Source organism: Ursus americanus, chromosome 15 (assembly GCF_024610735.1).
Source record: "Ursus americanus isolate L20-20 chromosome 15, mUrsAme1.1.p, whole genome shotgun sequence".
Classification (NCBI taxonomy): domain Eukaryota; kingdom Metazoa; phylum Chordata; class Mammalia; order Carnivora; family Ursidae; genus Ursus; species Ursus americanus.
The window spans coordinates 53,498,259-53,515,080 of record NC_142141.1 but is presented as its reverse complement, the minus strand read 5'-3'; the positions used below and the strand labels follow the sequence as shown (position 1 = coordinate 53,515,080).

Sequence of the window (16,822 nt, the reverse complement as noted above, 5' to 3'; positions counted from 1 at the left end):
TCCAGAGTTCACCACTGTGATCGGTTTGGTATGTTTCCCTCCAGACATTTGCTTTGCAGGTGCAAACATATATGGGGAGGGAGGGGTAGGGTGCCTGTCCATGCTCTGTTTTTCAAAATGGATTCATTCCGTTTTTAAGATTCTAAGACTTAATAAATCTTGAGGAGCTTCTCACATCAGTACATAAGGTTTGCCTCATTCCTCGTAACAGCTGTACAATATTCCATTGCGTGGGTGTAGTGATAATCTGCTGAGGGACTGCTCTAAACCAGGCACTATTCTATGCCTGTATTAACTTATTAGGAGCCCAGTGAGGTAAGTACATGTTTTTGCCATTTCATTTTAAAGCCACAGAGTTTAAAAACTTAACCAGCTAATAAGGAGTAGAGACCTGATTATACTATATAATTTATTTAAACAAATTCCTAATGATGTGTGTGTGTGTGTGTGTGTGTGTGTGTACAAAGTTGTTTTTAGTTTTGCACTGTTGTAAACTCCGTGTTGGTTATGTGTGTGCAGTTAGATCTGTAGGGTAAATTTCTAGCACTGGAATTGCTAGATCAAAGAGTATACTTTTTAAAGTTGGAAATTTATCTTCCTTCCACTAGGTATTAACTGGGTAATATGATATCATTCCCATTTCTTCTACCCGTAGACAAGTTCCAATCAATCACCTGATCTTTTTTTTTTTTAACTATCTGATCATTCTAATCATCAGAGACAGGAAGAGAAACTGACAGTCTGTCTGTGAGGACCACTGACCCTGGGCACACGAGACAGACTGGAATTGACCACATTTCCTATGAAACTGTGGTTGATTCAGTCAAATGGGAATTGTGTCATGAAAAATTCAGACTGTTTCACTCTTCCATAACTGGATTTCTTTCCAGGTAGTCATGTTCTGAAAGTGACATGATGGGCTAGGAAGTTAGACAGGAAAGTTGCTAGTACTTGGTAGAAAACCTAAGAACTTGACCCCACTGGTCGAGAGTTTGGGATCATTTCAGTTTGAACTGAGCTAAACCACATCCTGGCTGTCTCTTTGAGACAACTTGATTGATGGTCTAAACAAAGGGTACTTAAATTCTACCCTGTGAGCTTTCAAACACCCCTAAACATTATAAAAACAGTCATTTATACTCCTCCATTATATGATCATTAAAATCATTCTGTCTAATAATTGAAATAGTTTTCCCAAGGGAAGTTACGAGGTGCCCTTTGTCAGCCTGCTCGTCATCGTTCTGCCAGTGTTGGAACTGCATTCCATTCGAAGTGGGCTGAGATTCGTTTGTCATTGATTCACATGGACTTGAAACAGAGAGGCGTGCTAGGACATGGTTTCTTTCAGCTCTTTCTGCTTCATTCCTTCCTATCAGTTCCACGGCATTAAACTTTACCAGTGGAAACTCAGTTCTTTCTACTCACTCAGGTTTCTCCTTCAGTTAACAGGTATAAAGCTCTTGGCATCGTGGAAAGGGCATAGGTTTTGGAGTCAGATACACTCATGTTCAAACGCTGCTGCTTACACTCGGGCTCTCCGAGCCTGTGTCTTTCAGCTGTAAACTCAGCATAAGGACTGTTTGCTAACAAGGTTCCATCCATGTGGGCAGCCACTAGTGCTTGCCTTCCCCGTTGGACGACCGTGTTTATGCTCTTCATGATGGACTCTTCCCATCCTCACTGTCCGTGGAATGTAATCTAGATTCTGCCCTCTTTTTCTGGCTCGAGGGAAACATGGGTCTGTGTTGACTTCCTGTCACTAATCCTCCGATGTCAGTGGAGAACTGCTTTTTGTCAGTGAAAACTCTGAATCATTTTAATATCCTTTCACCTGTCCTGCGCATGTGACCCCAAGTTCCTCCTTCACGTTTACCACGTGCTGTAGGTCCCTGGTCATCCACATTTGTCTTCTTGTGGGTGACCTCCCAGGCTACAGTGCCTTCGTCATAGAATTCGAACACTGAGTTGGTTGTCCTTCAAAAGCTACATACTAACTTACTGGCTTGGGAAGAAGTTGTTCAACTGTTAGACGGTATGATATTCGGGGAACTGAACCTCCTACCCCTGAAACCTGCAGAGTCAATCTGAAAAATAAAACCAGCCTGGAAACTATTTCCTGGGGTTCACTCCTCTCCCTTACCTCCACATCCCGGGTCCAAGCGTGTGGGAAACATAGTGCATCTCTCCCGAGCACCGGCAGCCCACAGCCATAGTGACTACTTGCATTGACTTTGGGGTTTTCTGTTCTTCGTTGATCTAAATATAAAGGGAGACATGAGAAAGAATAAAAAATGAATAAACATCTACCTCAAGATACTAGAAAAACAATAGAAATAATGAGTTGGAAAACAGAAAAACAGAATAACAAATAAAACCAAAAATTTGTTCTTTGATGAAGTAATAAACATCAGGTAACCTTCACAAGAAAATAGAACGGGAAGCACAAATTCAGAAAACAAGGCATTATATGGGAGGGGCAAACTAAGGAAATTAAAATAATCGTAACACTTTTTGTTGAGGTCTTTGAAAGTAAATTGGAGACCCTGAATAAAGCAGGCAGTTTCCTAAGAAAATATAATTTACCAAAACTAACCTTGGAAGAGATGGATTATCTGTGCAGACCTGTCCTCAACCAGGGAACAGAGAACATTGACAAGAACCTGCCCACAGAATGCCACCAAACCCAGAGGACTTCACAAGTAATTCACCCAAATCTCTGAAGTCCCAGGAATTCCGGTTCTGCGAGGCTTGTCCGGTGGAAGCCTTTCCACACTCACACTGCCTGTACCCCCTCCGGCTGCCCAGCTGGGGCCACGCCTCCCGTCTCTTCCCTTTGTGGTCCCGACAGCCATCCCGCCAGCGGAAGACCAGGACTTCACCGGCACCAGTGAAGTCCACTGCTTGACCTCCTTGCTCACTGCTCTGTGTGAAGGCACATCTGGAGACGTCTTCTTTATTTTCTTTCTTTTTTTATCACCATTGAAATGAACAGGACTGAATCTAATGAGCATCAGCTGTTTCCCTGCAGATCTAGACAGGAGACAGTGCAGAGCGTCTTCCCCTCCTCCTTTGGACCCCAGTCTCCCATCGAAGAGCTCCATGATGGACAAGCACAAAGCAGGCCGCGCAGCTTCCTACAAAGTGCTTGCTTCCAGGAAAGGCCAATAGCTAATTATTTCAAAAGAAGAGTGCTGTTTTCTCATCTATTTTTCACCAATGAGTGCAGCAGTTGGTGTGTTTCCACAGCTCCGTGGGTTTGGTGAACAAAATTAACGTGCGCAGACTTCATGTCCTCAAAGTTGTGCGTAGTGACAAGGTCAGCATTAGTCCATTACTTTTAAGGAGAAAAAACTGGACAAGCATTAGAGGTTTTGATTTGATGGGATATATTCATTGTTCCTGCAATTTGTATTGAGCTTTTTGTTTGAAGATAAGTTAATCACGTTTTCCCAGTTCCCATCTAGATAAATACTTCTTGATCATCGCTGTATATCCAGCTGGGTGCTTTGGAAATTTTGAAAGAACTATAACCCATACCCCTTGGAGCTTTGGGAATTCAGGTTAAGAAACACAATTAATCTGTACCAACTAGAAAGTAAGCAGTCACTAATCGTTGTCACCTTAGTCCAGGGACAGAAGTCGATATTCATCTCAGATGTGTTGAACAACTGCAAAGCTTCATTCCAGGTTCTACAACACTAAACACAGTCACTCGTGGAAACTAAACTCCAGTGGAGGAAGGGAGTTTAGGATACATCATCGAGGCAGCATGACAGCTGCTTCCATCAGAAGAGAGGAAGGACGTCGCGAGTATCCAGAGAGAGAGATCCATTCAGCTGGGCAATCTGTGTGTGCTGAGGGGGGAGTCTAGTCTTTGAGGATAATCAAGAACAATCCCCACGCTGTCTCAATCAAAACAGAGATCGCCAACATTGCTGTGTAGCCCACCAGCAAGGGGCACGGGTGATATGCCCGGGGTAGGCTGGCCAGAGGGAGGAGGTTCCGCACACTTCCGAAATGGTCCTGCTGTCATTTGGCAGGAATAATGGCTGTATGTGGAATGCCTGATACACCCAGAAATGTGGGCAGTGCTGTAATGGAAACAAGTTGGGTTATTTCGAATTATCTGGTGACAAGGAATAGAATTTATTACTGCGTATAAATTCACTGTCCTTTTTGTTCTAATGTACCTCGTTTATCAGCTTCTCTTGCTCAATGTTTGTATTAATAGTGGGGGTTTTTGTTACGAAATACTGTGTACGTAGACCTTCTAATTTTACAATCAGGCCTTCTGTCTTTTCTGACTTACGAGGTTTTCTAATCCTAATTCCAGCCTCCTGGACTGTAGGCGGGAAACGTGACTGGTGGTCTGGTTTTCTTTCAGGCACTGGAGGATCGTCCCAGCTCACTCCTTGTTGACCAGGGAGACAGTAGCAGCCCCTCCTTCAACCCTTCAGACAACTCCCTCCTGTCCTCCTCCTCGCCCATTGATGAGATGGAAGAAAGGAAATCCAGCTCTCTAAAGAGACGGCAGTAAGAGATGTTTCTATGTCAGCGTTGGTCAGCTTTCCTCCTGTCTCTGTCACCTTCACAGATGTGACAGGGATCCGTCTCTGGATCAGTGCAACGAGGAGCTCTGGGGCCACTCCTGGAGTGGTTGTATAAGTGTTTGAGAATCTCTCAGAGCCTCAGAAGGGTGCAAGAAGCCATAGCTGCAGGCTTTTCTTTTTTAAGAGTTTGGAAATTGTTTATTTTGTTAATTTTTTTTGAGTAAGCTCTACGCTTAATGTGGGGCTCACACTCACGACCCTGAGATCAAGAGGTGCCTACTCTACTGACTGAGCTGGCCAGGCGCCCCCCCTCATAGCTGCAGTTTTTGTTATTTGTATGTTATACTTTATTTATAAATAAGAGTGACAGGAGAATACCTTCTGTCACTTCTAGTGAGAAACTCCTGTGCTTTCTGTTGTATAGACTTATGAAGAAAAGAAGGCAACATAAAATCAGACACAGTCCCGAAAACTTGAATATTTTTTTAACATAACCTTAGTGATAGTGTTTCTCAGTTCCAGTAAAGCCACTTACAGTGAAAAAGAGACTCCTGAGAAATATTACAAAAGGTTTTAACCTTGCCTTCAGAGAAGAGGAAATTCTTGTGTGAGGGCAGAAACTCGGTTTTACTGAGCGCTCTAGCCCAGCACTCTGGATCCCAGAATGATGGCGGTCTCATGGGAGAGGCCCAGCCGGTGCTGGTTGAATGAATGGATGAACAGACCAAAAGACCTTTTCAGGCCAGCTGAGGTGGCTTGCTGTTCTGATCAACTAATTGTCTCCTCTTATCAGAGAGGCCTTGCAAACAGTTATGAGCCTTCAGAAACACTTCTGGATGAGTGATCAGACCCGAAACCTTAAACATCTGAGTTAAAATTTTTTCTTGTAGGTCTGCGAAGACTAAAATGACTTAATCATTTAAAAACAGAACAAAACAAACTTGTTTCCTTTAATGTCATGCCTTTATAGCAGAGTTATGTCTAAGCCTCTCTTGATTGTCCATATATGTGATCTGAGCCCACAGCTCTTACGACTTACATACATGATACCTGTAAGTGACTTGGGACACTCAGGAATTGAAGACCCAGTTGCGTAAGTTTGATATATTACAGTACAACAGTACAGTCCCAGTGGGAGTCTGACCTGACAAAAGCAAAGTGCTGAAGAGTTCATTCAGAAAATGAAAAGAGTTTGGATTGTAAACACTCGTTTTTCTCTCTCTTTGCAGCTATGTTTTGCAAGAACTAGTGGAGACGGAGCGTGACTATGTGCGGGACCTCGGCTGTGTGGTTGAGGTATGTTTTCAGAGATTTAATAACCTGTATCAGCCCCAAGAGTTGTCAAGGGAGTTGTCAAATTATATTTGCCAGTTTAACACTGATACCGTCTCAAAAGCTTTAAAAACATTTTGACATGCTGCCCTCCCCAAAAGAAAACCGAGTTTCAAAAAATGAAATTTAGCCAATTGTCTTCATCTGTATTCACTTTTAAATACTTCTTTTTCACATAGTGCATCTTTGACATAATCACTTGTTTTTACAATTAAGTTTTTAAATTGCCGTACCCAGCCATTGTATTTATGACATGGAAATCTTATCTGTGATTATTTACAAACATGGATATCATTGCAGAAATGAGAACGTCATTGGTTGAAGAAGTCAGTGTGGCCAGCTGTGGCTTCGGTTCCACCTGAGTTCAGAGCTGGTCTGTGGCTACAGCAGGCCATTTGCTTATACTTTCCACAGAACAAATACATCACCATTTTCATGGCCCAGAAGTTGCTACACACGGTGTAGCCATAACAAAACCATGGTCTTTCATACTGCATCACGGGCTCTTTCCAGACTTATCCCTGGCATTAAAGTTCAGGGCATAATCATATTTATAAACTCAGCTCATCAGAAAACTATTTTTATAGTATACAGTTTTACCACCTTTTCGGCTTCATAAATTTATCTAAGACAATACTTTTAGGGTGTTCGTTCCATTAAAAGTAACAGCTTTCACAGTTAATTGTGTAACAAAGGATTTAGCATGCTCAATGGGTCTGCAATTAAGTAACTTGAATTACTTAAGAGATAAGTGTATAGGTTGATCCCACTCAAGATAAGAAGTTGTAAATGACGTTTTAGCAACATACTTAACCGTTATTAAAAATTAGTGTATGGAAAGAATGTTGTTAAATTCTTATTTAACAAATTATGCAAATAATCCAAAAAAAAAGGAATTCTGTTTATATTACGCCAAGAACAGAGAAAATATATTTCTGGCCAAATATTTAATGTTTACTAGCTGATAAGATGATTTGTTTTATGAAACCATTTACATTTAAATGTCTTCGGTTCCTTAGGATTTGGATCTGTGATGCCACACAGTTCAAGGGGAGAAAAGCCTGGCAGTGTGCGTGGCAGTACATTTCAAGGGCCAGTGCAGGAATCCTTTCATACAGGGCTTGTATTTGTTTTTAGAGAAATACTGGGTTATGAGACAGTGCATATGTCTGTTTTGTTTTTTATGACTATTAGTCCATAAATCATTACTTGATCCAGATACGTTCAGTGGCGCAAACTTATCTTTGAATATTCAATTACAGGGCTACATGGCTCTTATGAAAGAAGACGGCGTTCCTGACGACATGAAAGGGAAGGACAAGATTGTATTTGGCAACATCCATCAGATTTATGACTGGCACAGAGAGTACGTAAGACACTGGCGTGCGTGCGTGATGGCGTGCACAGCATGATCACTTGCTAAACTGCTTCGTGTCAGGCCAGTGGGAGAGGATGTGCAGTGGTTCTTCTCTTTTTATTACCTGGGTGGCCTCCCAGAGGAGCTGATGCAGAGGAGGTACTGATAAGGGCGCCTGTGTGGCTCAGGCAGTCAAGCGTCCGACTCTTGATTTTAGCTCAGGCCAGGATCTCAAGCTCCTGAGACTGAGCTGCGCATCAGGCTTTGCGCTCAGCGCGGTCCGCTTGTAATTCTCTTTCCATCTGCCCCTCCCCCTGCTGGTGCACTCTCTCTAAAATAAATAAATAAATCTTTAAAAAAAAAAAAAAAAAAAGGAAATACTGGTGTGCCAGGGAGTTCTGTGGTAGCATGTCATGGTGGGGGGAAGAGTCTCTTCTGCTTGCTGGTGCATCCAGGGAGCACTGTGGGGGTGGCTGGAAGCACTGGCACCAAGCCTCACTGCCTGGGTGCAGAGCCCAGTCCTGGCCTTGAGCCATCTGCTGCCCTTCTGTGTGCCTCCATTCTCCGTCTATGCAATGTGGGTCAGAGTCTCACCCACCCCCCTCATGGGATTTTTCATGAAGAAAGACTAAGTTAATACATGCAAAGCACTTAGAACACCATCTATGTAAAGTAAGCCTCAGTAAATGTTCCTAATTAGAATTGCAGCCACCTCTTGAATATACACAAATCACTATTAGAGAGTTTTGAAGATACTGTTTTTTCTAACAATTTTAATGGAAAAAGTAGACATGACTGCACATGAAAATCACATTTGACCCCAGCACCTTGTCACACCCAATGACTAGGAGGAGATCCACGTGGCGGCTGCTGCTACAGCACACTGGCCCCTTCAGGTCACCTTACTCTGAACTTAAAAAGTCCGTAATTCTCCGTGGATTGCTTCCTGCCAGCCACTGATACTATTGTGGAGTATTGCAGCTGGCCTGCTCTGTTGCTACGATCCGGACAGGCCGCCTGCTTTACTGTGTTTATATGCACTGCTGTCCCCTTGGCCTGGAGCATGCTCCTGTCCCCTTCAAAGCCCAGGGCAAATGATCGCTGTCCATTAGGCTTCATCACTCCAATCAGACATGCTCTGTCCTCCTTGCAGATAGCATACGTAAATGTGCTTTTGAAACCATAAAATACTGTGCAGATATGCGAGGTTATCAGGGTGTGTATATAGTAGCGTTCTATTATTTCTAAATTTATCTGTCCTGATAGACTATAAAACCCTTGAACCAGGTACAGGGTCATCATTTTCATATCCCCTTTAATGTCTAATTCAGTCGGACTCGTAGATAAATGAATGGCCAACTTCAGACACAGCATAGGTGATACCTCTATTGACTATAGACTTCCCAAGAATCTACAGTGAACATAATTTTAGAAAGGGATATTTGGTGCTCCTATGTCGTCTGCCACCTCCGAGTCTGGCTGTGAAGCTGTGATGGGAAAGAGAAAACAGCACAGTGCTCCTGAGGTGACCAGACAGAGAAGTTGCATCTGGAGATGGGGCCAGCCGCAGTGTGTGCAGAGCTGTAATAAAACCCCAAGTGCTAGAAAATTCAATATAGCATTAATGGTTATGCTGGTTTGTGGGTCAGTAAAACACCAGACAGTAAATATCAGTGTAGGTAAGTGGTAACTAAGGTGGGCGTGCATCTTCGAGACTGCAGCCTGGGAGAGGTACAGAGTGTCTGTCCGCAGCCCTTGTGTGGCTGTGGTCATACCTGATTTCCATCTCGAGGGGAGCTGATACACATAACCTAGAGGTTACTTTGGATAATATTTGGGAAAATGTTATAAAACTGGAACAGGTAACATATTCAGTATTTTATATCAATTATTATCCAGTTCGAGCCTCTTAAAAATTACCATAAAATATATGAAGCTCAAGTTTTCAGAAATAAAAATGACCAATTGTGTTGAAACTTTTTTTTCTCTGTATTCAGCCGTGATATATTATTGCTTTTGTCCTTAAGAAAAATAAGACAAAAATGTTGATTGTCCAAGAGAAGGAAAGGTCACCAGTCCAGGGATGGTCTCATTCTGCCTTGCCTTTTTCACCTGTGTATCTCTCTTGGTTCCTGTCCTAACAAAATGTTTTCTGTGAACATTGTATTTCTTAAGTATACTTGACACTTTCCAATTGCTCATGTCACAACAGACTATTTTTGACTAAAATCAGAAGGCCAAATTGGAAACGGCTCTAATATTTCTCTTCTCATTTCAGCTTTTTTTTAGGAGAGTTGGAGAAGTGCCTTGAAGATCCAGAAAAACTAGGATCCCTTTTTGTTAAACATGTCAGTACAATAACTTTATTTATATTCTGTTCTGATATTGTCATGTTCAGTGACTGGTTTTTCAGATTAAAGGAGAACTCACTGGTTGTTTATAAAAGTGCTTATGTTAAGAATCAAACCAAACCGTGCAGTGTCAGTGAATTGGAATTACACCCCGCTCTTGCACATGACTGAGGAGCTCAGCGTGGAATAGCGTGGACAGCAGGGGGCCAGAGGCAGCCTTGAAGCAGGAACATTCAGGGATGTCTGTGGGCAAACAGATGTTTAGTGAAGACGTTGACGTACCTAAACATGCAGTATGTTTAACGTAGTAGCCAAATACACGTGTGCATCTGAAATAAGTGTGTTAAAATTAACGGGGTATTTTTAGGAAAAATTTCTGCATTTAAAAAAACTAGTGATAGGAGTTTTTGCATTTTTGCAAATCTCTTTAATGTCTATCTTAATAGAAGACAGATGGATTTTTATATTGGCTTCTACATTCTATTGTGGAATGGTTTTTGGTTAAAATATATGAAAAAAAATCTATCCTCATACAGGTAGAGTTGGGAAGGAGCAAGTATTTTAATACTCTTTTCAGGTAATTGTGGGTAGTTTCCTGAGATACCACGGCAGAACTTGACCACTTGCTAATATCTGAAAGGTTAACTGCCACGTAGAATCTGGAAAGCTCTGTGGTGGACTTCTGCCGTACTGTGTCACTGGAAGCGTTGAAGCACCACACACGTACAGGTTTCCAGTCACGTACCAGCCTGTGAAATCAGGGGCTGGTCAGTTGGAAAATACTGGTTCACCAGTTTAGGCAGATCTTCCAGATGCTGAGACATTTTGTTACACAGCATCAAAAAGTCAGATTTGTTAATATCACCACCCCTCTCTTTAGACCAGTCTTTAGGTATTGCCAAGTTCACAGTGACAGAGACCATGTTTTCCAAAATTCTAATCTTTAACCTGAAAGCTCAGAGTTTCATTATCAAGAGATATTGCCAGTTTCCCTTGAAACAGCAGACTTTTTTTGTTCACGTTCAAGAAGTTTTCTGTCCGGTACCCAAGTATAAATATAGTTTGTGTCCATCCTTCTTTCAAGTAAAAATGGCGGCCCACAAAACCCAGAAGTCGATTTAGCCCACAGCTCGGTGTCACAAGTGCTTCTGCTTAAGACAACCATCGTATGCCACAGAAGTGTTATGAGGACATCTCTTTTGTCACAAGCATGTTAAAAAGACATACCCTCCACGGTTGAGTTTTAGTAAAATGGATTTTTATGACTGCATCCAGAACATTCTGAGGCAAAACTGGCAGTCTTCTGCAAATGTGCAAGGGTGAATATTTGCCAAGATGCCAGCTGGTTGTGCACATCCTTGAGATGGTAGCACAAAGAAAAGGGCAAATCGTATCTTAATATTAGTCTGAAAATAGTTTTGACCCGCTGGATTCCCGGAAAGGCCACAGGGACCCCCAAGGGTGGGCACACCACACTTTGAGGATCCCCGGATTGAGGGATGACTCACTATATACTTTTTCCCCTGCCTTCAGCATCTGAAGTTAAAGAATTAGAGGTACTTTTTCTTCCCTGCTAAAGCCATTTGGAGGGGTGGCAGTAATTCTCCGTTTAGTATGAAGAACCGTGTCCTCTTGTTGCCCCTGTTTTTGCCGGGTGAAGTGCGAGGTTTGAAATACCAGGAAAGACTGCCTTTGGAGCCACAAAGCAGAATGCTGACCTAGTCATGCATCTGGAATGTGCTCCCACAGGCCTAAACCACAGTTTTGTTTTAAGAAAATTTCCTTCATGAATGTGATGAAATGTGTATGTGCTCTTATATTCTAATTGAGCTTCTGATTGTTTTAACCCATCTGTTTGCCTTTTTCATTCCTAGGAGAGAAGGTTGCACATGTACATAGTTTATTGTCAAAATAAACCAAAGTCTGAGCACATTGTCTCAGAATACATTGATACCTTTTTTGAGGTAAGACCCAAGAAAGAATTTCTGAATCTTTTGTTACAGTTAATGTCCAAAACCTAAAATATCACGTTTCCCAGGAACTAAGCCATCCTTTCCTATAAATCAGAGAAATGAGTATGAATTCAGTCTATGATCATGTATCCATTAACCTTCAGAAGACTGGGGTCATTGTTAAAATAAGGGGTTTTTTAAACAGTTTTGAACTTAAGCTAACTCTTCACAGATTCAGAACAACTCATGATCTAAACTCTCCGCCTAAAAATAAAGCGTGTGTTTATATGAATAAAAGAAAGCAAGTGAAAGAAGGTCTTTAAACAAGCAAAAAAAAGGCTATTTTGAAAACCACCCTGAAAGGTTGGAAGAGTCCATTCTGAGAAATGGGGAGCCCTGATTGGTGTTTGTGCAACGAGGCCCTTGCCCCACCCCACGCCTTTCCTGTCCGGTAGTTAGCATTTCTGACAGTTACGGGGACTGAACAATTGTCCTCCGAACGACAGCACTTACCGGATCTTTCTTTTCTCTCTTAAAACCCCAGGACTTGAAGCAGCGTCTGGGCCACAGGTTGCAGCTCACAGATCTGTTAATCAAACCGGTGCAGAGGATTATGAAGTACCAGCTGCTCCTGAAGGTGGGGGTTTGGGGGGGGGTGCAGACTCTGGGGTCAGCAGCTCGTTTGCTGAGAGGATGAGGGAAAGGATGGGTTGGATAGGGCAGGGCAGTCTTTCCTATAAAAATCTAAAGCGGTCTTCTGATTTTTCATTTACATCAAGTTCTGAATCAAAATGTCACTTGAAGTGAACTTTTTTCCCCATCACGGATCCTTGAATGCTCATGATTTTTCCTCTGCTCTATTGACCTTGCAAGTTTTCTCGTCTTCCTGGGGTCCTGGGTGAATTAAAATTTCAGCCCCTGCCTCTTGCTTTCTGTTGGCTCCGACAGAGCTCAGAAGCCCTTGATTGGTTTAAATTCCTAAGCACAATCAAAGGCAAAGCCATACGGTTTTCCATAACGGAAGTGAGTGTTGAAATATATGGAGAGTCCTTCGGATATAAATCCTCGAAGTCGGGTATCCACAGAGCTGTCTTGGAGTAAAAGAAGAGCCGGTACCTGCTTAGATTTGGTTGACTTTGCTCTGCTGTAGGCTCGAAATCCTCGTAAGGGTATCTTTGCATCATGTTACTAGGAGAAAGCAATGAGAACATCCAACGGAGACACCTAACCTGGCGCCTAGCATATCAGCAGTGAGCAGAAAGGTTAGCTGCTGTTGTGATCATTGCCCTTATCCTGTCCATCTCTCCATGCTCCTTGCAGGATTTCCTCAAGTATTCCAAAAAAGCTAGCCTGGACACGTCAGAATTAGAGGTACTTTCATCCACCCCCCCACCACCCCCCCACCTCCCTCACCCCCGGCCACGGGCCCACCCTGCGCTCCCCAGGCCCCTCGCTTAATCCCCCTCCTGTCTCCAGTGTCTCCCAGAGCAGCCTGCCCTGGAGGAGCCCGTCCCTGGGAGGGGTCTGTCCTCCACCTGGAGGCACCGTCCACACCCTGGGGGGTGGGAAGGAGGGAGCCGGACTCAGGGGTGGAGCTGAGGGTGGGCACGCCAGCTGTCCCTGGAGGGAGCTGACCGGTGATCTGCTTTCTCTCCCACCTGCAGAGAGCCGTGGAAGTCATGTGCATAGTCCCCAAGCGGTGCAACGACATGATGAACGTGGGGCGGCTGCAAGGATTTGACGTAATGCGGCAGCTCTTTAAACTTGCTCCTCTGGCTTCCCTCATTTTCTTTGATCTTCGATTATTTATCTGCACATGTAGAAAGCTGATCCTTTATGCCTGGTTTTCTGTCTCCTCTCACTGTACTTAAACCTGACTGATATTTTCTTTCAACTTCTTTTGGTGCATTTGATTTGCTTTTTGAGGACCTTCCTCTGCTCAGAGCCCAGCGCCTGATGGTGGAAGCAGGCAGGACTCTGCTTTGTCTCGTGGGCCCTCTGCTGCTGGAGCGGCAGAGGTGCCTTCCCTGGCAGGTGGTGGAAAGCAGGGGGCCCCTGCCTGTCAACCATCCCTGGGAGCTTGACTTCAGGCTGGCTGTGTTCATTGTTAGTCTGACAAACGTTTCTATGAGTTGCCAGACTATTGATATTACTTACATATTGTCCTATTAGTATCTTAAAGATACTCAGAATTTTTACAAATTCACCTACTGAGTAAGGAAAGGAGCCACGTTTTTGCTTTTCTTGCCTGCTGTTTTATTAGAGAATCAGGGTGTGGAGTTCCAGTGCTGTGGTTCTCAGGAAAGCACACACAGACTCTTCTGGAGGGCTTTCGAAAACACGGGTCCCTGTGCATTTCTAACGGTACAGCCGGGACGCCAACGCAGCTGGGCCTCAGGGACTGCACCTCGAGAACCTGTTCCAGTGTGAACTACACACTTTCAACCTACTTTTCTTTGATCGTAACCGAGGCCAGAGACTTACACAGAGTTTGGCAAGAATTTTATCTACTTGATTATTCCGTCTGGGGCTAAAAACTCATTACAACAAAAGAAATTTTTTTTTAAAGATTTTATTTATTTATTGACAGAGATAGAGACAGCCAGCGAGAGAGGGAACACAAGCAGGGGGAGTGGGAGAGGAAGAAGCAGGCTCATAGCGAAGGAGCCTGATGTGGGGCTCGATCCCATAATGCCAGGATCACGCCCTGAGCTGAAGGCAGACGCTTAACCGCTGTGCCACCCAGGCGCCCCAACAAAAGAAATTTTTAAGCTCTATAAATTAATAGAAGAAAAACACATTCTGTGGGAACAAGGGGGAAAAAAAAGCACAAAACAGATATTTTGACTAGGGTGAAATGTTCTCTCCTCTTCCTTTGTCCCCCTTTTAGGGTAAAATTGTTGCCCAGGGCAAGCTGCTCTTGCAGGACACATTCTTGGTCACTGACCAAGATTCGGGACTTCTGCCTCGGTGTAAAGAGAGGCGGGTTTTCCTCTTTGAGCAGATCGTCATTTTCAGTGAACCACTTGATAAAAAAAAGGGCTTCTCGATGCCAGGATTCCTGTTTAAGAACAGCATCAAGGTAATGTGTGTGCTGATGTACGTACCCATCATGCTGATACAGTGTTTCCTTTTCAGAGATGACCTGTCTTGATCCTTTGTTTATTAAACATTTAGAAAATTTCCTAAGATATTTTAGAACTTTTAAAAGTTCACTCCATCCCTGTACTGTCTGCATTCTGAAGTGGCTGATGGCTTGCACACATCTCTGTGTGACCATGATGAGAAGACTGTCTTGGTTAGTTTTTGTGTACCCCCTTTCCCAGGACTACGTACAACGGTAAGAGACATGGATTTGGCGTATTGTTGTAAGACCAGAGGAGAAAGCTTTCCCAGTGTCTTATTCTCCTCCACTCGATGCGGACACACTGAACGCTCAGTGCTCGGCACGGGGCTGCAGGCGTAGACCAGATAGGCGGTCCCTGCCCTTGAATAGTTTGTTCTCTGATGGAAGAGAAACACAAGTAAGTAACTGGACAAAATAATTGCAAATGGCCTTGAGTCCTGTAAATGGGACAAACCAAGGACCAGATAGACGGTCTCTGGGAGATGCAGCGTGCCCACCGCCCCCTTCCATCCTTGCTCTTCCCACCTCTGCAGCTCTGCAGGCCCTGAGCTTAGAAGGGAGATGTGCTTCCCTGTGTTAGGACCTCCTATCCTTGGCTGCTAGGCTCCCTGTCAGGGACAGGGACAGGGACCCTCTTAGGCCCTCTGAGCCCTAAGGTCTCAGCACACAGGTGGGACACCGCACCCTCCCGCTCCCCGCCAGGTTTCTGTTGGTCACCTGCAGCAGCCTTCCTCCTTCCTTTCACTCCAGGCTGGGGGAGGCTCTTTTGTCCAACAGGACCTAGGGAGGTGCTCAAGCTGGGCTGCGTGAAGCTCAGGCCTCTCCTATCTCCCACCATCCTCCAGCCCTCCTACCCAGGCTGTTGGAGGCCCCGGGGTTGTCACTGTGCACCCACCATCCTCTGGACATCTTACCCATTCTTCCAGAAGTCTCCTGACCGACTTCCCCACTCCACTCCAGCAGCTTAGAAATTTTATGTTCTTTCACCTATCTTGCTTCTGTAAAACTATCCCATGTGTGATATCACGTATAACTTCATAACACGTGTCCTATTAAGAGTCACAGTTTTTAAAATAGTGTCATTTTATTCCTGGGGCAGGGAAGGGAGGGATACACGAACACTGCCTCATCATAAAGGAGTTTGAAATCAAGTAATTCCCAGGCCCATGTTTCTAGTTAATATTCATGTTATTAGTTAAATTCCTGGTAATCCCCTCGTCCCTGAGTTTAAAAAGTCATTGAAAAGCTTCACAATAATGACTTCCGAGGCAGTAAAAATGACAGCTCCACCCAAAACTGGTTGTTTCAACTTTGATGTAGGATGAACTTTGCACCTGACCAGTGGGACTAAATGTGCTGTAATTATTTTTATTGTAGTAAAATACACATAAATTCACCATCTTAACCATTTTTCCGTGTGCAACTAGGCGGCATTAAGTACATTGACAGTGTGGTGCAGCCATCACCACCCATCCACTTCAGAACTCTCCTTACCTTGTAAAACCAAAATCCTGTGCTCTTGAAATGACCACTCCCCATTCCCCCTCCTGTCAGCCCCTGATACCCACCAGTCCGCTCTCTGGCTCTGTGAATATGACCGCTCAGGGTACTCATTTCATCTACAAGAAATCATAACAGTATTTGTCTTCTTGGGACTGGCTGACTTCACTGAGCATGACGTTCATCCGTGTTGTGGCCCATGTCGGCCTGTCCTTCCTTTTTAAGGCTGAGTAATACTCCATTACTCAGTCCAGGAGCACATTGTCTTTATCCATCCATCAGTCAACGGACACTTGGGTTACTTTCACTTTTTGGCCATTGTGAATAATGCTGTGATCTTTTTAAGGTGAGTTGCCTTTGCCTGGAGGAAAATGTGGAAAATGATCCGTGTAAATTTGCTCTGACATCGAGGACGGGTGGTGTGGTGGAGACCTTCATTTTGCATTCATCCAGTCCAAGTGTCCGGCAAACATGGATCCATGAAATCAACCAAATTTTAGAAAACCAGCGCAATTTTTTAAATGGTAATGTATGTTCTGTTACTGGGCGTGTGTTTTGCCTGAGGTACACGTTTCTGTTTCTCTTCTCTCTCCTGTTGCTTCCTGCTCATAATGACGAGACATATTTCCACAGACTGTGTTTTAGGCTCTGTC

General features: G+C 43.8%; 1 protein-coding gene across 1 annotated transcript in view; it reads left to right on the top strand.

Annotated features, from left to right (window-relative positions):
* Nucleotides 1-16,822, top strand: part of TRIO (trio Rho guanine nucleotide exchange factor) — a 348,230-nt gene that overhangs the window by 312,259 nt on the left and 19,149 nt on the right. The window contains 10 exon segments of the mRNA XM_045787154.2: nucleotides 4,385-4,533; nucleotides 5,780-5,846; nucleotides 7,145-7,248; nucleotides 9,518-9,587; nucleotides 11,465-11,554; nucleotides 12,087-12,179; nucleotides 12,863-12,913; nucleotides 13,207-13,284; nucleotides 14,433-14,624; nucleotides 16,516-16,693. Coding sequence (XP_045643110.1) covers nucleotides 4,385-4,533; nucleotides 5,780-5,846; nucleotides 7,145-7,248; nucleotides 9,518-9,587; nucleotides 11,465-11,554; nucleotides 12,087-12,179; nucleotides 12,863-12,913; nucleotides 13,207-13,284; nucleotides 14,433-14,624; nucleotides 16,516-16,693 — 1,072 coding nt within the window.